The following is a 21,589-nucleotide window of genomic DNA, read 5'->3' as shown; positions in this document are numbered from 1 at the left end:
AAATTACAAATAAATTTTCAATAGACTCAAATAATAATCTACTATATATCTTTTATAAATTATCATATAATTTGTTATTTTAGTAAAATATTTAAATTTTCAAACGCAACCCAAATCAAAAAGAAACACACCCAAACTATCTCAACAATATATTTTACCATTCTTTATCCATCGTCGATATGTATAAATACCATATCCCATATGAGCACCCTTATAAACCCTAGCTCAAATTTGCACAAGGTTTCATCAATGGCAGACTGTCTGTGTCTCCCAGCTAACAATAACTCCACTGGCCGCCGAGTCGTCACCGCCACCAATCTGCCAGGACAGTATCTCTGCACCACCGCCGCCGGCAATCAAGAATTCGACGATCATCTCTGGTTCAAGATCAGAATCGAGGCTGTCTGCGACGCCGTCCAAGAACCCATCCTTAAAAACTTTTACAATTCCGCGGTACTCTCCCACAGGTCCCTTGAAAGTGCTCTGGCGAATCAACTCGCCGGAAAACTCTGCTCCCCCAATTTGTCCGGCGAGGCACTCTACGAAGTGTTCTGCAAAACCCTAATTGAAGACGAAGACATCCGCCGTTCGATCAGGAATGATCTGACGGCCGTGAGAGAGCGGGATCCGGCGTGCCTGAGCTACGTCCACTGCCTTCTGAACTTCAAGGGATTTCTGGCATGTCAGGCGCACAGGGCGGCGCACCGCCTCTGGGCTCAGGGCAGGGCGGCGCTGGCGGTGGTGATTCAGAGCAGGGTGTCGGAGGTTTTCGCGATTGACATTCATCCGGCGGCGAGGATTGGGAGTGGGGTGGTGTTCGACCATGGAACTGGTGTTGTGATCGGAGAGACGGCGGTCGTCGGAGATGACGTCACGATCCTCCACGGCGTGACGTTGGGAGGAACGGGGAAGGTCGGAGGTGATAGGCACCCCAAGATTGGGAATGGAGTTCTGATTGGGGCTGGGACAAAGGTGCTGGGAAATGTTAAGGTTGGGGAAAATGCGAAAATCGGGGCCGGCTCCGTCGTGCTGAAAGAGATTCCGGCGGGAGCCACGGCGGTCGGAAATCCGGCCAGGTTGTTGGATTGAGGTGAGGTGTGGGAAGGGAAGGGACGGGACCTGGAGTCCCGTCGCGGATGGACCGTCGATTTGGTTGGATTTTGGAGCCGCTCGATCAACGGTCGGATGTTGTTCGAGATGGAGTCAACTTTATTGTTGACATTCTGTTGAATTATTATTATTGTTCATTTAGGTTAAAATTATGAAGCTCTGATTATTTAATTGAGTCAATCGTTGTGAAAAATTGGATAATAATTACGCGTTGGACTATAATTACTGCAACCATTTATTTTAATTTCATGATTGGAATTTGGAAACAGAAAATTGGAAACAGCGATGATGAATTTACATTTCTACCCCCTACCAAAAACCAAAACGCTGTCGTTTTCAGATCTTCAAAAAATCGATATCCCGCCATGGCGAAGATAGTGACGCTTTCTTCCTCAAATCGACAAAAATTTTGAATTCAGACAGCGCCTCGATTCTTGACAAAATTCCAACCCTGATTATTCCCTTTCGCCGCAAGAATCACGCGAAATGGCTTCAATCCGCTCTGCAACTCGCTACACCAACAGCTTGAACAGCTCCACCAAATCCGATCCCTCCTCATCCACAGAGCTTCCGCTGTCCTGCACCGCCCTCACCAAAAAAACCACCGCCGGCGGCGGCGGCCAGATGAACCTGGGTTCGATGGTGAAGAAATTAGTGGAGACCAAGAAGGCAAGAAATCTCGACAAGGCCCCAAAGTTTATAATTGCCAGCGACGCCCTAGCGGCGGATTTGAAGAAGCCTGCGAAAAAGAGCAGCGGATTGAGCGGGCTTCACAAGAAGCTGTTCAAAGGCTCGTCGGGGTCGTCGTCGTCGTTGGCGGCGGGGAAATCGGGAAATGAAAACTCTAAGAAAGCACTGACTGAGGTTAAAGGAAATGCAAGGACTCTGGCTATGGTGTTGAAGAGCGAAAGGGAGTTATTGAATCTGACTAAACAGCAGGAAGAAGAGATTGCCGAGCTCAATCTTTTGATTCAGGAGAAGAACAACGAGGTAAAATTAAATCAAATTAGGGTTTTCCATACAAGATTGGAATCATTATCTAACTGTTAAGACTGATGATTGAGGGGTAATTATTAGGTTGAGAAATTGAAAGATTTGTGCTTGAAGCAAAGGGAGGAGATAAAGTCGTTAAAGAACGCAGTTTTATTTCCAGATTCGGTGAATTCAGAGCTCAATGGTGTTTTAGAGAAGCAGAGTTCTGAGCTGAAGCAAGCTAAAAATCTCATTCCAAGTCTTCAGAGGCAGGTCACTTCTCTAACAGGCCAGCTGCAATCTCTTGCACAGGATCTTGCAGAGGTAGGTTGAATTCATCTCGTAATTGTCTTCTTCTTCCATTGTTTTGCAATTCAGAAACAACTACTGTAATGCCAATGGATGAGCACAGGTGAAGATGGAGAAATGTCTCGGACAAGGATACCTCAGCCCTTCGATGCCGGGTTGGAATGATCAACAAGAGTCGGCTAATTCTCTGGTAAAACATTTCGAATTTGTACATGGCATCGATTGAAAGTAAGAAAATTGTTCATCTATGAAATTCTTGCATTGGGCAGTTCGATCAGGGATTCAGCTCGGGGGATTTTACGACGACTCCAGATAGCCCAGATGACATGTTCCTTAAAGATTTGAACCCCTGCCTTACCCCTCGTTCGAAAACAAGGTCCAAGGTACTTACAAGTTACATAACTGTCCGTAAATCGAAAGGCCCCTTTTAGTTCGAAGATTTATTCACCATCGATCTGATCTTTCTTGAAGGAATTTGATGTCTACGGTACCCCCGATGAACCTGCTTACAGTTCTTGTGCTAATAATAAGCTGTCCAAAAGCTCAGAATCGTGCCAGTCTTCGAACCCGGGAATGAGTTCAATCCGCCCCATCCGCTGGTCTGATGGAAGCAGCCGTGCTCGGGGAAAAATTACGCGTAATAAGTTTCTGTAGATATTAAGCTCCTACGTTGCTGCTGTTGCAACCTCTCGATTTTTCCGAGTTCTTGAATTTCTGCACTGTCCGGGCGATGTTTATTTTGTATTCACCTGTCTTTTTTACAGCGTGGTTCGAAGCTTAAAGAACGCGATCTTTCGATTATATATCCATAAATACATATGTGGAACAATCTATTGTTTATGGCCTCAAAACAGGATTACATATATTCGTGTTAAACAGAAATGGTCGAGATCACGACGAGCTTTATTACCAGTTGCTACTGGTCTTCGATTTGTTGCCTCCGTAGAGACGGAAGAGACTAAACGCTGAAATGCCGGAGAGTGCCACCAAAGCGAGGTGATGACTCCAAATATGAGCATATTCTTAGCTTGACATAAATGTGTATTACTCGAATTACTGCATAAGAACCATCAAAATAATTCGTAATTGGCATACAATATTGATTTATATCACTAGGCATGATCCAGAATTCGTTGTTGAGATTATTAACGATTTTTTGCCCTCTTAAGCGGTATTCTGGAACCAGAAAAGCTAAGGCAAACGCCGCAAGCGACAACCGCCTTCGCTCGCAAGCGCCCAGGACACACTTTGAAAACACTAAGGCATGAAAAGCAAGCGGCCACCTTCACAGCCACAAGCGATAGCTTCTCCCGCTTGCAAGCAACAGTCCAGATACCCGCCGCTGCAGACTATCACCAGATTTCAACTAAGTACTTCAACTGCAGCGGTGCAGCCATTTCAATTCCAGCTAGCGCAAGCGAGCTGAGCTACGCTGATGCCCTCCAGCTCTCCAGCAAGCGAGGAAGATATGTGCCCTTAACCTACAACGCAAGCGAAGCGGGCGCCCTGGGAGTTATGGCCAACAACTGTTTCAACAGAATAACCACCAGCAACAGCCTAACTGCCCAGCGGTTGAAACTGCCTAACAGCTACTTGCAACCGTCTCTTCACATCTGATATAAATAGGGCCAGATATCTTTATGTAAAAAAAAAAAAGAAGGAGATTGAATTCTTTGACGAATTTCAGCATACCTAAAGCGTTCGTCGTCTTCCTGTTTCCGAGAGCTCCAACCCTGTAAGGGAGTTCTCCACGGGAAAGGCCGAGGGAGTGGGGGTCTTCCCTCTCCTTTGGCCACATCTTTAATGCTTTCTTAGATTAGATTACTGCTTTTATTTACAGCTTTGTAGTCTAATTCTTTTCGCGCTTTCGTAGTATATAAAGAAATATCATTCATTTCTTCAAATTAAATTCTTTCACAATTTTCCATACTTATATAAATCAATTTTAGAGAATTTCATATCACTGGTATAGAGCGAGAGAAGAATTAATTAATTGAGCCTTGTGATGCGCCAAAAGCGGTTTTAAGGTAGTTCAATGTAGTTAAATACGCGGGAGCCTTGTCGACCTACTTAACTACTGTGCTAAATTTGATTCTGATAAAATAGTAGTAACATCAGGGGGTAAAGCAACTAATGAGGCAGAAATTGGGAAAATTAACGGGACATAGACGGGGTCTATTAGGTCGCAGAAATTCCTAATGACAGTAGGGTTTCTTTCGTATAATGTCTTAATTCTGGGTATCATTGAAGTCTTGTTGTAAATCCCCCAGGCCAAAAGTACCAGTGTGATGAGTTCTTTATAATCCAGTTTATATAATTACAGCATCTTTCTATCATCATTTTCATAATATACATATATGCTTCCGATAACACACTTACGTCATTCGCTCGCTGCATCCAGGGAAATCTACCCATTTAGTAACGCACAGTTCAGACACAACACCTCTCATTCACTCTAATTCGCTCATATATATATACATATAATATGCCGCTCACTCACGCCCCAATCCTCTGGTAACCGCGATTCATCCATGCCCCGATCATCTGGTTACCACTGGAACTCTGCCTCTCGCTTTCGCTTCGCTCGTCTCCGTTCACCTCATCCTTACTGCTTTATTTACCGCTTTCAGTAGTATTTTTTTGGACTATGGTGGTTGCTTTTGTTGGGTGCATTTGTTTCGAATTTGTATTTTTGCATATTTATTTTAATTGTGTGATATATGTATCCAATATTTGTGATTTTGCTTTAATTACGTGTTTGATATCAATAAAAGTTTGTATTTTTGCTAGACTATGTGACCTAAAGGTTGTATATGTAATTTTTTGTATTTGTGGTTATTGTTGCATATTTATTTTAAGTGTGTGTAAATCATTGCACATCTTTTGTGATTATACATGCCTTGTATGTTGGGGTAGACTCACGCAATACTTTTATTTTTGTTTTAATTATGTGTCTGATATTGTTTTAATTATGATTTTTTTTTAGATTGCATATTTGTTTGAATTTTTTATATTTGTGGTAGTTGTTGTGTATTTATTTTTTTGTTGTATGTTTTGAGGGCAACTGTACTTTTAAAATATTGTACACCTTTATATGATTGTGCATGTCTTATCTATCTATCTTTTATTATTGTGAATTTTTTGTGGTTATTGCGTATTTATTATAATTGTATATTTATTACTTGGAGTCCCTGAAAGCATGTAAAAAGATTTGGTAAGGGCTAAGTGTAATCAAAATATTGTACATCTTTTATGATTGTGCATGTCTTATCCAATGAGGGTAGCTCTATCCGGAAGTTTGTATTTTTGTTTTAATTATGTGATATTATTTGCAAGTAGACATGGTAAAAGTAAATATTTGAATTTTTATTTGAACTATGTGTTTGCTTTTTGTTGGGGGGATGTATTTGTTTGGAATGTGTAGTTTTTTATATTTGTGGTGACGCGTATTTATTTTAATGTATATTAATTGGAGTGCCTTGAAAGCTCGTATTGTATGTTTTGACGGCAAGTATACTCAAAACATTGTATATCTTTTATAATTGTTCATGTCTTATCTATTGGAGTAGTTGTACCCGATGTATGTAATTTTGTTTTAGTTACATGTTTGATTATCATTTGGGGTAGATACGGTAGAAGTAAAATTTTGTATTTTTTATTCAAATTATATTATTGCTTTTTGTTGGAGGCTTGTGCCTTCAAGGTTGCATATCTGTTTGGAATATGTGCTTGTTTACATTTGTGGTTGTCGTGTATTTATTTTAATTGGGTGCTTATTAATTGGGTAATAAGATTAGTTGTGTGCTTATTGTATGTTTTGATGACAAGTGTACTAATGATCCCAACAAAAAGAAAGAAAATTACGTACCAATTATTGTCGGATTTGACCTCTAATCCTTTCCTCTACTCACGATGTTGTTCTTATTCAACCTCAATAGAAAGAAAACACATCAGTTTGATCCTAACAAAATAAAAAAATTATAATACTATTGAGTCTCAAAGTTACGTACCGATTCTTATCATGATTGGTCCGTATGCCTTGCCCCTTTTAACATCACAATGTTGTTCTTGATTCAACCTCAATACAGAAAAAACACATCAATTTGATCCGAGCAAATTGAAAAAAATATAATACTATTTAGTCTCAACAAAATGAAAGAAAGTTACGTACCAATTCTTATCATGATTGGTCTGTATGCGTTGCCCTTTTAACATCACAATTTTGTTCTTGATTCAACCTCAATAAAGAGAAAACAAAATGAAAAATCTAGCACTATTGATTCCAACAAAAAGAAAGAAAAATACGTACCAATTCTTGTCGGATTTGGCCTATAATCTTTCCCTCTACTCATGATGTTGTTCTTGATTCAACCTCAATAAAGAGAAAAGACATCAGTTTAATCCCAAAAAAATGAAAAAATTATAATACTATCGAGTCTCAACAAAATAAAAGAAAGTTACGTACCAATTCTTATCATGATTGGTCCGTATGCCTTACCCATTTAACTTCACAATGTTGTTCTTGATTCAACCTCAATAGAGAGAAAACAAAATGAAAAATCTGGCACTATTGATCCCAAAAAAGAAAGAAAATTACGTACCAATTCTTGTCGGATTTGGCCTCTAATACTTCCCTCTACTCACGATGATGTTCTTGATTCAACCTCAATAGAGAGAAAACACATCAGTTTGATCCAAACAAAATGAAAAAATTATAATACTATTGAGTTTCAACAAAATAAAAGAAAGTTACTTACCAATTCTTATCATGATTGTTCTTGATTTAACCTCACCAGAGTGAAAACACATCAATTTGATATCAGGGCATCAATTTAATCTCAACAAAATAAAAGAAAGTTACATACCAATTCTCATCGGGTTTGGTTTATTAGCCTTGCCCCTCACGATGTTGTTCTTGATTCAACCTCAATAGAGAGAAAACACATAAATTGAGCCCAACAAAATGAAAAAGCTATAATACTATTGAGCATCAATTTAATCTCGACAATTAAAGAAAATTACATACCAATTCTCACGAGGTTTATCGTAAAAGTGTGAGCATCTTCAGCTGTAGGATTGCAGCTTTAAGAAGGATCGATCACAGAAGATAGTCACATCATCATCGTCTTCCTCGCCTTAAATGTATGTTCGAATCCACCTGCAGACAACTTCTACAAGCAGAATTCGGTGTTGAAAAACCAGGTAGTCTGAGTGTATGTTCACCTGTTTTACCGATGATCCAAACCCATTTTCTTTCATGCCTGTTTTAGCGTTTCATTGGCAACACTATTTGAGTTCTTCTCGGATTGTTTGGATCGCCACTTGATTTCCCAGTAGACACCGATGGTGTTCCTGAAAAGTTGCTCGTTCAGATGGCCATTGCATTTGTACTGATGACAACTCTTGCCCAGATGTGTGTTGTGCTAAATGATGGAGCAGCCAATGGTGATAACTTAGCAAAGATGCACTCTCAGCTAATCCAGATGCTTGAAGGTGCTCATGGATAAGCCCTGAAGTAAGTATGGATAAGGCGGTGTTGATCAATAGAAAATTAAACAAAAACCATGATCCATATATCTAGGCAAGAAGGTATAAGAAACTGGAGTAGCAGCAGCTATGCCCTTTCGATGCATCTCAATACTTGCACGCCCGTAATGGAACAAAATATAATCTCAAAAAGAACATGTACAAATCTGACAAGACTAAGGTCACGTATGAACATTATGCCTGTATTATCCAATGTTATAACATGTATTTCCAGATTGGATCACAATATATATAATCGAGGTAGATAGCAGAGAGGTTATTCAGCCAAATATACATACATATATATATATATCGAGGGTAAGGCTTGTCAGGAGTAATACTAGGCCAAGTTTCCTCTTGAAATCTAATAATAACATGAAGAAATTAGAGCGCATTCAAATAAGCTCACTTGAGTTAATTCGGCCTGCCATCTATTTTGGTCACCACTGGCAGTTTGGCTCCCACTCGGATGAGCTCTGATAACTTTTCCCAACCTAAAAAAATAAACAAATAAAATAATATTAGAAAGCTTATAGCTATGGGTCCCCGTCAATTTTACAATTGATTAATAAACCACAAAAATAGCAGCACCAAGCTACACCAACCTGAAGTTCGGTCAATATATGTGCAATAGCATCAACCTAAAAGCACTCGGCATGTAAGAGCACGAAGACAATCAAGAGCTGCAGGGGATGTCACCATTCGAGGTTGGAGAAGCTGAAGAACCATTATACCATGCCTTGAACGAAAGCTTCTCTAGCTTTACGATATCCTTGTCCAAGCACGAAATCCTGCGATCTCCAACTAAACCAGAAGTAACTAATGAAGCAGATGCCTGTGATGATGAAGTGTTACCTGTGATGATGAAGTGTTACCAACAGATGATGGCATAGGTGTCAGTTCCCCAGTTTGACCCCTTGATTCATTCTGATTTGGACCACGCTCTGGGACATTCCTCTGTGAATTTCTGTCCCTGGAGGTTATAGCAGATTGATTTCCAGCTTGGGTAGAAGAAGCTTGCTGACCTTGCATTAGACTTGGCTTATTGCTTATTCGGCACAAATTCAACGCTGGTTCAACAATCTACAATTTTGACAATGAAAATTTTCAAATAAGCCCAGAAGTTGGTGTTGATCAGAAGAAAATTAAGCAAAAAATCATGATCCATATATCTAGGAAGGAATGATTATCAAATACCTAGAATGATAAGAACTGGAGTAGCAGCAGCAATGGCTGCTCCTCTTTCAATGGTCTCAAAGTGGGAGTCGCTGCATCACTAGCTGCTAAAGTACTCGGCATGTAAGAGCACAAAGACAATCAAGAGCTGCAGGGGATGTCACCATTCGAACCAGCCCAGCACAACCTGCTCGAGCACCTAAATCTCCAACTAAAAACCAGAAGCAACTAGCAGATGCCTGTGATGATGACCAACAGAAGATGGCATCAGTTCCCCAGTTCGGTCCCTTGATTCAATCTGATTCGGACCACACTCGCATGCACCAATTCTATTCAATGCAAAGTGATATAACTTCACAATTTGCTGCTGCATCCACATGTAGAGGATATTTGTAAATCATGAGTCTGTGAATAATATATTTGTCTTCTTTTTTCTGCTGCAGAGAGTCTAGGAATAATTTAGCAACTACACCATGGATCCACGGGAACTTTTGTAATATCCGAATAGTTGACAGCATCCACAATGCAAAAAGCAGAAAAGAGAGGGTGCTTCACACGGCGTGCATTGAATGCTGAAGTGACATCCTCTAGATTCCGCCTGAGGATTGCATATATAACATCACTACTGGCATTAAATGTTATCACCGACCGTCTGATGTAATGATGGATCCGGAGATCCCACACCTCAGAGTTTATGATTACCTATTTCAAAGTAGAGGAAAAATAATCTAACTTAAGCATAAGCTAATATTGAAAATGTTTGTTCATATCAAGGATTTTCTTACCAGTTTAAATTTAAAACTTATTATCCAATGTTATAACTTGTATTTCCAATTTGGATCACATTATATATAATCGAGGTAGATAGCCAAAAGGTTATTCAGCCAAATATATATATATATATCAAGGGTAAGGCTTGTCAGGAGTAATACTTGCTAAAGTGTGCACATATTTAGGCCAAGTTTCTTGAGCGCATACCAATAAGGCTTGTCATGAAGAAATTAGAGCGCATACCAATAAGCTCACTTGAGTTAATTCGGCCTGCCACCTATTTTGGTCACCACTGGCAGTTTGGCTCCCAGCTCTGATAACTTTTCTCAACCTAAAAAAATAAAATAATATTAGAAAGCTTATAGCTATGGGTGTGTGCACTTGCCATTTCACCACTTGAAAAGGAAAAGTAGTTCATTCCCCGTCAATTTTACAATTGTTTAATAAACCAAAAAAGTAGCAGCACCAAACTACACCAACCTGAAGTTCGGTCAATATTGCAATAGCATCAACCTAAAAGCACTTGGCATGTAAGAGCATGAAGACAATCAAGAGCTGCAGGGGATGTCACCATTCGAGGTTGGAGAAGCTGAAGAAGCATGCTTTACACGAACAGCTTCTCTAGCTTGACGATATCCTTGTTCAAGCTGAGCACCAAGCCAAGCACGAAATCCTGCGATCTCCAACTAAACCAGAAGCAACTAACGAAGCAGATGCCTGAGATGATGAAGTGTTACCAACAGATGATGGTGTCCCTGGATTTGGACCCAGTTCGAACCCTTGATTCATTCTGATTTGGACCACGCTCTGGGAAATTCCTCTCTGAATTTCTGTCCCTGGAGTTTATAGCAGATTGATTTCCGTATTGCTGACCTTGCATGAGACTTGGCTTATTGCTTATTGATGAAGGATGGCACACAAGCTTTATTAAAAAATTCAATGCTGGTTCAACAATCTACAATTTTGACAATGAAATTTTTTAAATTTAATTGAGGCACAAATAACTTTAAAATAAACCATACGGTTGATGTGCAACATTACCTCAGGTTCATCATAGCCATCACCATCGTTAGGTCGAAGAGAATCCACAAGCAAGAGGAGATGTGCCCTGAATTATTGTCACAGTTCCAGCCAACTTAACAATCTGATGGACAATATTTGGCGGAAGAGAACAAACACGCTTCATTATCAACTGCAAAAGTATGGAGTGAATCAATAACCATCCTCAACAAGTGATACAAAGCAGCAACAAAATAAAGAGCAAACAACCAAATCATACCAAAATGTGTATGAAGAATTTAGTGCAAGTGGAAACAACAAAAAATATGGGCAGGACAAACTACCTGAATTGACCCAATAGTTCATAAGCAGGAAGAAAGACCCACATATGTATGGGCATTTCTAGGAGTCGCAAGGAGTCTGTCCATGCCACCGCAATCAACAAACAATGCAGAAAACTTTCTGTGAGCAGCCAATGCACATATTAGCTTCAAAGTTCATTCATAAGGAATTTAGTGTAGGGTGTTTCTTCGAGCATAAGACTTCGCTGCAGTAGTGCAAGGCATACATTTACTCTTTCTCATGGAGTACAGAACCAAGAACTTCAACATACTCCCCAAGAAACACAAGACACTGGATACAGAATTTCTCTCTCAACTTCAGAAGGGAATGACCACCTGGAATAGAAAATTCAGCAAATTCATAGCTTTGAATTCTACAAGTATCAGCATATCAAATGAAAATATAGATATATAGCATAAATAACCATGTCTCAAACACAAAACGATTAAAACATATAGGAAAGTGTCATCAGTTAAAGACATCTCATGAAGCATAGGACCACCAACCTTGCAAGAGCAACTGCACTGGCAGCATCCATAACAGTGTGATGAAGATCTGGATGCAGCAACCACAATAGCTTCTTCGTCATTCGTCTTCTTGTATTCCTGCACTAAAGAAATACACAAATAAGTTCATGAGAAACAAGCATTCAACGAGAACCTAGAGAGGTTTGAGAACCTGCTCACCTCTAATCAGCTGTCTTAACGACCTCAGCAGCAGCAGCACCTGCAGCCTTAATGGCACAGGCAGGTGCATGGTCTGTTCTTGCTTCGGCTCAGCAGCTCCGACTGCTTTCATAACTAACTCAGTAATGTCTCAGAAACTCCTTCATTGGACCTACCTCTTGATCGCGATCTATACTCCTTCAAAGTCTTCTTCCCCATGAGATTTTCCACCAGGTTTTTCTTTTGACTGGCAGAGATCCCACTTCTCGTCACTATCTGCTTCAGCATCATATGCATCAACCTCAGGAGCTACACTATCAAGATGTTCCTCATCACCCCAGTACATATCCCCATATGTTTGCCTATTGCCACACCTCTCATCATCTCAATCAAGGTTGTCCATAGATGTGGGATCTTTTTCACGTTCACTCTCAGTGGGATGGGCTCTGATAGTCTCAGTATCCATGTGAAAACTCTCTGTCACTTGCTTTGACTTACCCCTGCCATCCTCTTTGGCCTTTAGAGCCATGCTAGACACACATTTGTTGTCAAACAATACCTTAGAAGCTTTTGGTTTGTGTTAACCGTACTCGTAGATATCACATTATGTCAACACATCTTCCACTAACTGACCACCGCTGAAAAAGCAACATCAAAAGGAAATTATGAGAGGGGAAAAAGAAAACAGTAGTAAAGTGAAATAAAAATCTCGGAATATACTTCTCCAAGCATGCAGTCAGCAGGCCAGTAGCATAAGTGCGCAACATTTCAGCATCTGACCCTTTCCTTCTCTCTTTGTAGTTCTTTTTTTTTCATTTTTTTTTTCTCCTTGGGTAAGTCCTGCATGTCCAACCCTCACCAGCCGTCATTACAACCTATTTTTCAGCTATTCAAATATCAGTCTCAGCTCCAAATCAACCCGCTGAAAAGATGTAGAGATCATGAAACCAAACATGCCAATTTTACCTCCAAAATATTCTTGTTCTCTGTAATCAGTGTGATATAGGATGTTCCTGCTTAATGAGTTCTTTTTCTTCCCGCCAATGTGAAAAAACCATATGTGGTTATTGAACAACTAACAACCAATGGGATTTAGTAAACCTAAACAAGTTACCTACTTTGTTTTCTTGTTCTCTTTCGCGACTTGTCTTCCATTTTGCCGCACGCAGGTTCAACATCTTCTTGAAGTCAACATCCAATTGGCTTTTTTTCAGTTTTTTTCTTTTCTCCCTTTATTTTTTAAATTTTTTCTCTTTTTTTTTTTCATTTGTTTTTTTTAATTTTTTCATCTTTGTTTCCATTTTTTTCAAATTTTTTACCCCTTTTCCAGCTCTTTCTTTTTTTTTTTTTTTTCAACCTTTTTTCTTGATTTCTTTGCAAAATAATACAGTAAGAACAGCAACAAAAAAAAGCACAAACTTGCAAACTGTAACACAAAATAAAGCCAACGATAAACCATGTCTCGTCCAAACACTTACCTTTTTAGCATTGGCATTCAAAAGAGGATGGATATCTCTTGTTAACTTCAACAAAGTAGCAAAACCATACTTTTGAAGCATATTCTTCATGTCCATCCCTGACGTCTTCACAATCTGGTTTTAGACAATTAGAATATTAGTTTTATTTAAATCCAAATCAACCCACTTAAAAGATACAAATATTAGAAAACCAAGCAAGCTAGATTTACCTCAACAATGTTCTTATTCTCTTCAATCAATATAGCTCGCCACTTCTTCGAGTAGAAGAAAGCTGAGATAGGATGTTTCGGCTTTAATGGGTCTTTTTCCTTCCTACCTATGCAAAGGAACCATACATGATTATTAGTTTGATTCAACTCCAAATCAACCCACTTAAAAGAAGAAGAAATGAGAAAACCAAGCAAGCTAATTTACCACCAAAAAGTTCTTATTCTCTAAAATCAATGTAGCTCGGCACTTGTTCGAGTAGATGAAGGCCGCCATAGGATGTTTCGGCCGTAATTGGTCCTTTTCCTTCCTATATGTGCAGAAGAACCATATATTATTATTAAACAAATTAACAACCAATAGGATTTAGTAAAACTAAACAATTCATATATACTTACTTTTTTTTCTTGTTTTCTTTCACGGCTTTCTTTTTTTTCAATTTTTTTCCTTTTTTCTCTTTCTTTTTTTTTTCCTCTATTTTTTCATTTTTGTTTTTTTTTTTTAACCATTTTTTTTTTCAGATTTTTTTTTTCTTTTCGTCTTTTTTGGTACACACTGCATGTCCATTGTGGTGCTGCATTATAAAATAAAGAAAACATTAATGAGATGTAATTAAGCCAACGATAAACCATCTCCTGCCCAAACAATTACTTCTTCATCTTTGGCATCCTCTTCTCAACTTCAAAAAAGTAGCCAAACCGTACTTTTGAAGCATAGTCTTCGTGTCCATCCCTCACCTGTAGTCTTCACAATCTGGTTTTAGACAATTCAAATGTTATTTTTATCTAACTCCAAATCAACCCACTTTAAAGATATAGATATTAGAAAACCAAACAAGCAAGTTTTTACCTCAACAATGTTCTTATTCTCTTCAATCAATGTAGCTCAACGATTTTTCGAGTAGATGAAGGCCTGCTATAGGATGTTTTGGCTTTAATATTTCCTTTTCCTTCCTATCTACGTGAAAAAACCATATATGATTATTAAACAAACTAAAAACTAATGAGATTTAGTAAAACAAAATTAATTAATGTATACTTACTTAGTTTTCTTGTTTTCTTTCACGACTTCACTAATTGTCTTCCATTTTGCCCACAACAAGTTCGACATCTCTTTGAAGTATGCATTTTGAATGGCTTTCTTTTTTGTTTCATCTTTTTTTCTTTTTTCTTATTTATTTTACTTTCGTTGGGTAAGTATTGCATGTCCACCCTCACCGCCGGTCTTCAAAACCTGGTTTTCGACAATTCAAATGTTAGTTTGATTCAACTTCAAATCAACCCACTTAAAAGAAGTAGAAATTAGAAAACCAAGCAAGCTAATTTACCTCCACAATGTTCTTATTCTCTAAAATCAATGTAGCTCGGCACTTGTTCGAGTAGATGAAGGCCAACATAGGATGTTTCGGCCGTAGTGGGTCCTTTACCTTCCTATCTGTGTAGAAGAACCATATATATAACAAACGAACAACCAATAGGATTTAGTAAAACTAAACAAATCCATATATACTTACTTTTTTTTTTCCTGTTTTCTTTCACAGCTTTCTTTTTTTTCAATTTTTTTGCGTTTTTCCTGTTCTTTTCTTTTTTCTGCTTTTTTAATTTCTTTTTTTTTAACCTTTTTTTTCAGATTTTTTTTTCTTTACTTTTTTTTTCTTTTCATTTTTTGGGTAGCCACTGCAAGTCCATTGTGGTGCTGCATTATAAAGAAAACACTAATGAGATGTAATTAAGTCAACGATATACCATCTCTTGCCCAAACAGCTTTGGCATCCAAAAGGGGATGAATATCTCTTCTCAACTTCAAAAAAGTAGCCACACCATACTTTTGAAGCACATTCTTCATGTCCATCCCTCACCGGCAGTATTCACAATCTGATTTTAGACAATTCAAATGTTAGTTTTATCTAACTCCAAATCAACCAACTTTAAAGATATAGATATTAGAAAACCAAGCAAGTCAATTTTTACCTCAACAATGTTGTTATTCTCTTCCGTCAATGTACCTTAACGCTGTTTCGAGTAGATGGAGGCCTGACATAGGATGTTTTGGCTTTAATATGTCCTTTTCCTTCCCATCTATGTAAAGGAACCATATATGATTATTAAACAAACTAACAACCAATGAGATTTAGTAAAACTAAACAAATTAATGTATACTTACTTTGTTTTCTTTCACGACTTTGCTAATTGTCTTCCATTTTGCCCCAACAAGTTTGGCATCTCTTTGAAGTGAGCATTTGGATTGGCCTTCTTTTCTGTTTCATCTTTTCTTCTCTTTTATTTATTTATTTATTTTACTCTCTTTTGGGTAAGTATTGCATGTCCATCCCTCACTGCCGGTCTTCAAAACCTGGTTTTAGACAATTCAAATGTTAGTTTGATTCAACTCCAAATCAACCCACTTAAAAGAAGTAGAAAATAGAAAACCAAGCAAGGTAATTTACCTCCACAATGTTCTTATTCTCTAAAATCAATGTAGCTCGGCACTTGTTCGAGTAGATGAAGGCCAACATAGGATGTTTCGCCCGTAATTGGTCCTTTACCTTCCTATCTGTGTAGAAGAACCATATATGATTATATAACAATCTAACAACCAATAGGATTTAGTAAAACTAAACAAATTCATATATACTTATCTTTTATTCTTGTTTTCTTTCATAGCATTTTTCTTTTTGTTTTTTTTTTTACTTCTTTGCTTTTTTATCTTTCTTTTTCTTTTTTCTCTGTTTTCTTTTTCTTTTCTGCTTTCTTTAATCGTCTTTTTTTTTCAGATTTTTTTTTCTTTCTTTCTTTTTTCTTTTTTCTTTTCATTTTTTTTGGACAGGCACTGTATGTCCATTGTGGTGCTGCATTATAAAGAAAACATTAATGAGATGTAATTAAGCCAACGATAGACTACATCCTGCCCAAACACTTACCTTTTCAGCTTTGGCATCCAAAAGAGGATGAATATCTCTTCTCAACTTCAAAAGAATAGCCAGACCGTACTATTAAGCACATTCTTCATGTCCTTTCTTCACCGACACAATCTGATTTAGACAATCAAATGTTAGTGTTATCTTAACTCAAACTTAACCCACTTTAAAGATATATATATATTAGAAAACCAAGCAAACAAGTTTTTACCTCAATAATGTTCTTATTCTCTTCAATCAATGTAGTTCAGACATGACATAGGATGTTTTGGCTTTAATATGTGCTTTTCCTTGCTATCTATGTAAAGGAACCATATATGATTATTAAACAAACTACAAACTAATGAGATTTAGTAAAACAAAACAAAACAAATTAATGTATACTTACTTAGTTTTCTTGTTTTCCTTCACGACTTCATTAATTGTCTTCCATTTTGCCCCCAACAAGTTTGACATCTCTATGAAGTGAGCATTTGGATTGGCTTTATTTTTCGTTTCATTTCTTTTTCTCTTCTTCTTTTATTTATTTAACATTCTTTGGGTAAGTATTGCATGTCCAACCCTCGCCGACGGTCTTCAATACCTGGTTTTAGACAATTAAAATGTTAGTTTGTCAACTCCAAATCAGCCCACTTAAAAGAAGTAGAAATTAGAAAACAAAGCAAGCCAAATTACCTCCACAATGTTTTTATTTTTTACAATTAACGCAGCTTGGCACTTGTGTGAGTAGATGAAGGCCGACATAGGATGTTTTGACCTAATGAGTTCCTTTGCTTCCTGTGATGTAAAAGAACCATATGTGATTACCAAAAAAACTAACAACTAATAGAATTTAGTGAAACTAAACAAATTTATATATACCTACTTTGTTTTCATGTTTTCTTTCACAGCACCAACAGGTTCGACATTTGCACTTTGATTGACTTTTTTTTTTTTTTTCTCTTTCTCTTTCTTTGTTCTCTTTTTTTTTTTTGTTTTTTTTTTCATTTGTTTCATTTCTTTTTTTTTTTCTGATTTATTTTCTCTCCGGTCTTTTTGTTCATTTATTTGAGTAGGCACTGCATTTCCATTGTGGTACTGCATTATAAAAGAAAACATTAAATGAGAACCATGCATACTTATAAAGGGGTTATCTAAGTTGCAATGCATAAAAGACATGAAAAATATATATTCGTAGAAAGTATTTCAATTAAAATATAGTTAACTTACCTTGAACAATGCACTCCAATCGTTCACCCGGCATCACAGCTAAATGGATAATAATAATGAGTGAACCAAGCTGAGCTCAACAAACCTCACCATGGGTTAGTGTATGCACTCAAGTTAAATCATAAAAATGACAATCCCATAGGCTTGCATGTCAATCATATCTCCCTCACTTAAGGGACCTAATGACAAGTATCAGGGGGTCTTTAAACAGGTGTAATGGGGCTCGGGGTATAGGTAGAAAAAAGATAATGAACGGCTAAAAGTGTCGAAACAACAATGGAAAGAATTAAAGCATATCACTTGTAAGAACTGAAATCAACATTACATTGGTAACCGTAACTCCACTCATTTTTGTTTTTTTTTTTGTTTTCTTTTTTCTTTTTTGTGCTGCTTTGTTTCAGCACTTTGTTTTCTGTTTTGTTTTTTTTTTTTTTTTTTTTTTGTTTTGTTGGGGTCTAGCCCCTATGTTTTATTTTCTTTTTTGTAAACATCAACAACACTATACTTTCCCTCTCTACATTTTATACAAGAAGAATATAAATGATAGCCATAAAACTTCCACTCTTCCTTCGACACAAGGATCAATATAAGGTATAAATCCAAAAAATGGTATATGGCTAAAGGATTAATGATTAATTAAAGAATGAAAAGGTTTTCAAAAGGCTCAACAGTGTTAACTAGTGGATAAAATTTTTGGGTAGGATAATTTAAGCCAAGTAGGTATACCTAATGCCCCCGTCATCTTACTTATATCAGGTCCTCATGTGTGTTCAACATGCATTTCGAGGCAAGTTCTAGAATGCCAATTTAGATCTAACATCACACATGAAAAAAAATATATAAATATTGACTGCTCTAGGCTCAAAGTCCTCACATAGGAAGGAAATAAAATATTAAGCTCGGCAAGGTTCAAACATCAATGGATGGCAAGTGAAATAACAATGCATCGACATAGTTGATATCCTGGAAGGGGGAAATATAAAGTCCATGAGCCCCAAACAAGAAATTGCAAAAGCAGACCAATCTAATCCAAGATTAACAGAAAACCCAACTTACAGGGGTCCGGTGGGCAGAGCAGAACGAACGAAGGCCGGGCAAAGCGTTGGTTTTTCTCCTTTCTCTCGATCTTCTTCTGCAATCAGACGAAGAAACTTGTAAAATCGAACCGATTCGATTAAAGAAAAATGAAAAAATCGAATCAAGAAGCAGATTGAATTTAAAATGGAAAACCTAAAACGGATGACTAGGGACGACGGACTTTCTTATGGCCGCCGGCAGACGACCGGCGTAGACGACGGAAGACAGTCTCTTCCATGATCGATTTCCGCTCTTCTTGTCTCTGGACTTTCTCTTCTCTCCGATTTCCATCTGTCTCTCTCTCTCTCGTGCTTCAAAAGTATGGTAATAATCTTCCTTCCCGTTATGAAGTTTGGTTTAAGTATGGTAATAATATTTCAAATTATGGTAATAATTTTTCAAATTTTTATAACTAAAACACACTACTTTATAAAAATTATATTATTATTTTTCATATAAAAAAATATTAAATCAAATTATTTATTTAATATTTTATTGATAAAATAGATAATTAATTTTAGCATAAATTATTTTTATATTTGGAGTAATTATTTGTAATCATATTAAAACTCTAAAAATTTAAATCTAAATTTAGATTTTTAATAGTAACAAATTATTAATGTAGTTATGTAAAATATATATTAAAATTTGGATCTAAGTGGGTGCTATTTAATTAAAATTGCTATTAGTTAGTTTGTTTTGGTAATTAGTAGTATTAATTAAGAAAAGTGATCAACTTAGAATTTTTTTTTTTATTTGATGTAACCATTAGGAATTTTAAATTTTAAAAATATATAGTCGACATCAATTAGTTTCTTTTCGTAATTAGTAGTATTAATTGAGAAAATTGATCAAATCAAAAATTTGTTTGGATAAATCGAAAATCCTTTGAAATTGGCAAGATTTGACAATTGTTATTTTTTTAAAAAAGTGATAAAATATTGAAAATTAGTAATTATTTTAGAGCTATTTTCAATATGGCTATTTTATATTTGCATCAAATTACATCTTATCTTTAAAAATAAAAAAATAAAAAAATAATTTAGTTTAAATATTTAATCTTATCTTAAAATTAGGGATGGACATTCGGGTCGGGTAGATAGGGTCTGACACTAGATCGGATTTGGATTAATCGAGTCGGTGTTTTTTTATGAAAATATATAAAAATTTTGGGTACTCGATAAAAAAAAAAAGGGTAAGATATCGGGTATAAACGTTTACACCCAAAACCCGTTCGGGTAGTCGAATTTGTTTTGGAATTTTATTTTAACATAGGTTATTATTAATAATAGTAATTAGTTGAAATAGGAGTTCGATTATACGATTTTTAATACAATATATATATTATATTTAATTTTATATTTTTATAATATATATACATTGATTGAATATGATATTATTAATATTATTAAATATTATTATTATTATTATCTTTTATTATTTCTCTAATTTAAAATAATTAAGATATACTAAAAGTTCAAGACGCTTACACTTAACTCGATTGAAATTTTAAATTTATAATTATAGATGTACATCATTATATGTTATTTTGTATATTTATAACTTTTGAATTATTTATAGTTAAAAATTTAGCACTTATAAATTTATATGCATGAAATAGTTTATTTATATTTAAAAAATAGTAAAACTATCTTTTTAACATAAAAAATAAAATAAAACTAAAAAAGAAAATTTAGGTATTCAAATTCGAAGAGGTCGAGTACCACATATTTCGGGTAATTGAAATGTTTAGGTCAAGTCGGATAATATAAAATATTACCCGAAATTTTAAACTACCGACTCGAACTACCCAAATTAAAACTCCATTGTGGAAAATGTAACAAATATTATGCATAATAAAGCTAACAAAAGTTGCAGCACAATATTGGTATTCTTGCTTTATATATGTACACTTTCTTAAAAGTCTAAGGGGTTTTTACTTAGTGTTTTGATTTTGAATTTTTTTTTTTCTTTAATGTGAGGCAGTAATATTTTATATTGAATATTGATTTTTGTAAAAAAAAAAATATATATTATGAATCGTGTCGGAAAAAGAAAATTAGGGGCAAACAAACCCTAATTAATTATCTTGTTTGGATAGTTCTTCGGACCATTTTAAGAATCCATGGTGAAAGAAGAGTCTCGCATCTTTTAACACAGTGAAATTTGATTTTGACACCAATATTAGATCCGTCGTTGATGTGAAATTTTGGAAAAATTTTAGGCTTTTAGATCATATAATGCTAAGGATAGCATCGATAAATGCTTCAAATAATTATTGTATTTAAATTTGTGCACACTTGAAAGTTTCTCTGGCACATATGGACATATATGAGTTTTGTCTAGGGAGTTTGAGAGTCACCTTCACATAACCATAAAATTGACGGTTAAGTAAATAGTTTTTGTGACAAAATTAATATTAAAGACTCAAAAATCGCATTGTTATAAAGGCAAATAAATAGGCATAATATACAGACTCGATAAATTTGAATCTAAATAAGATAAGACCTAATCTAAATATAAATTTATTAAATTTAAAACTAAATATTTAAAATATCTCAACCGTTTTGATCAAACAAATATTTAGAAATCACCGTACATGCCCTCTAACTTATCAATAGCTGGGAGGGCACTTGTAATAATTCTTATGAACGTATTGTAGATTTACCTAGCTACGTAAATGTTTGTAAGATGAGACTAGAGATATTGTCGTAAGTGTAGTTTCAAATATCTACTTGTAAGTAGTCAATCCATAAAATAAAATTATCATTGACTACTTATTCCCTAGGCGACGGTTATAATGTTGACCGGAAAAAATCAACGTAGTATTG

General features: G+C 36.0%; 3 protein-coding genes and 1 pseudogene across 3 annotated transcripts; 3 read left to right on the top strand and 1 right to left on the bottom strand.

The window, feature by feature from the left end:
• Positions 1-160: 160 nt before the first annotated feature.
• On the top strand, positions 161-1,303 carry LOC127249539 (serine acetyltransferase 1, chloroplastic-like). The gene has a single exon (XM_051272380.1). The coding sequence runs from the start codon at positions 202-204 to the stop codon at positions 1,087-1,089; it is 888 nt and encodes a 295-aa protein (XP_051128337.1). The 5' UTR covers positions 161-201; the 3' UTR covers positions 1,090-1,303.
• Positions 1,304-1,409: 106 nt separating this feature from the next.
• On the top strand, positions 1,410-3,240 carry LOC127249538 (uncharacterized). Its single transcript, XM_051272379.1, has 5 exons — positions 1,410-2,100; positions 2,188-2,406; positions 2,495-2,581; positions 2,661-2,774; positions 2,863-3,240. Exons 1-5 carry the CDS (start codon positions 1,597-1,599, stop codon positions 3,043-3,045), a joined length of 1,107 nt encoding a protein of 368 aa, XP_051128336.1. The 5' UTR covers positions 1,410-1,596; the 3' UTR covers positions 3,046-3,240.
• Positions 3,241-3,267: 27 nt separating this feature from the next.
• LOC127249540 (uncharacterized) lies at positions 3,268-4,079 on the top strand. The gene is made up of 2 exons (XM_051272381.1): positions 3,268-3,387; positions 3,561-4,079. The coding sequence occupies exons 1-2, from the start codon at positions 3,362-3,364 to the stop codon at positions 4,006-4,008; spliced, it is 474 nt and encodes a 157-aa protein (XP_051128338.1). The 5' UTR covers positions 3,268-3,361; the 3' UTR covers positions 4,009-4,079.
• Positions 4,080-5,002: 923 nt separating this feature from the next.
• LOC127249696 (DDB1- and CUL4-associated factor homolog 1-like) lies at positions 5,003-13,831 on the bottom strand (annotated as a pseudogene).
• Between the last annotated feature and the right edge of the window lie 7,758 nt (positions 13,832-21,589).

This window comes from Andrographis paniculata, unplaced genomic scaffold (assembly GCF_009805555.1).
Source record: "Andrographis paniculata isolate CXL003 unplaced genomic scaffold, ASM980555v1 Contig36END, whole genome shotgun sequence".
NCBI classification, from domain to species: Eukaryota; Viridiplantae; Streptophyta; class Magnoliopsida; order Lamiales; family Acanthaceae; genus Andrographis; species Andrographis paniculata.
The sequence above is the reverse complement of the archived record's forward strand: the minus strand, read 5'-3'. Positions and strand labels throughout refer to the sequence as shown.

Bases quoted from the DNA above. Each gene is read 5' to 3' on its own strand.
- LOC127249539 (XM_051272380.1), top strand. From the start codon at position 202: ATGAGCACCCTTATAAACCCTAGCTCAAATTTGCACAAGGTTTCATCA.
- LOC127249538 (XM_051272379.1), top strand. From the start codon at position 1,597: ATGGCTTCAATCCGCTCTGCAACTCGCTACACCAACAGCTTGAACAGC. The intron at 2,407-2,494 runs GTAGGTTGAATT...GGATGAGCACAG, and splicing joins TTGCACAGGATCTTGCAGAG to GTGAAGATGGAGAAATGTCT. The intron at 2,775-2,862 runs GTACTTACAAGT...TCTTTCTTGAAG, and splicing joins GTTCGAAAACAAGGTCCAAG to GAATTTGATGTCTACGGTAC.
- LOC127249540 (XM_051272381.1), top strand. From the start codon at position 3,362: ATGCCGGAGAGTGCCACCAAAGCGAG. The intron at 3,388-3,560 runs GTGATGACTCCA...TGCCCTCTTAAG, and splicing joins GAGAGTGCCACCAAAGCGAG to CGGTATTCTGGAACCAGAAA.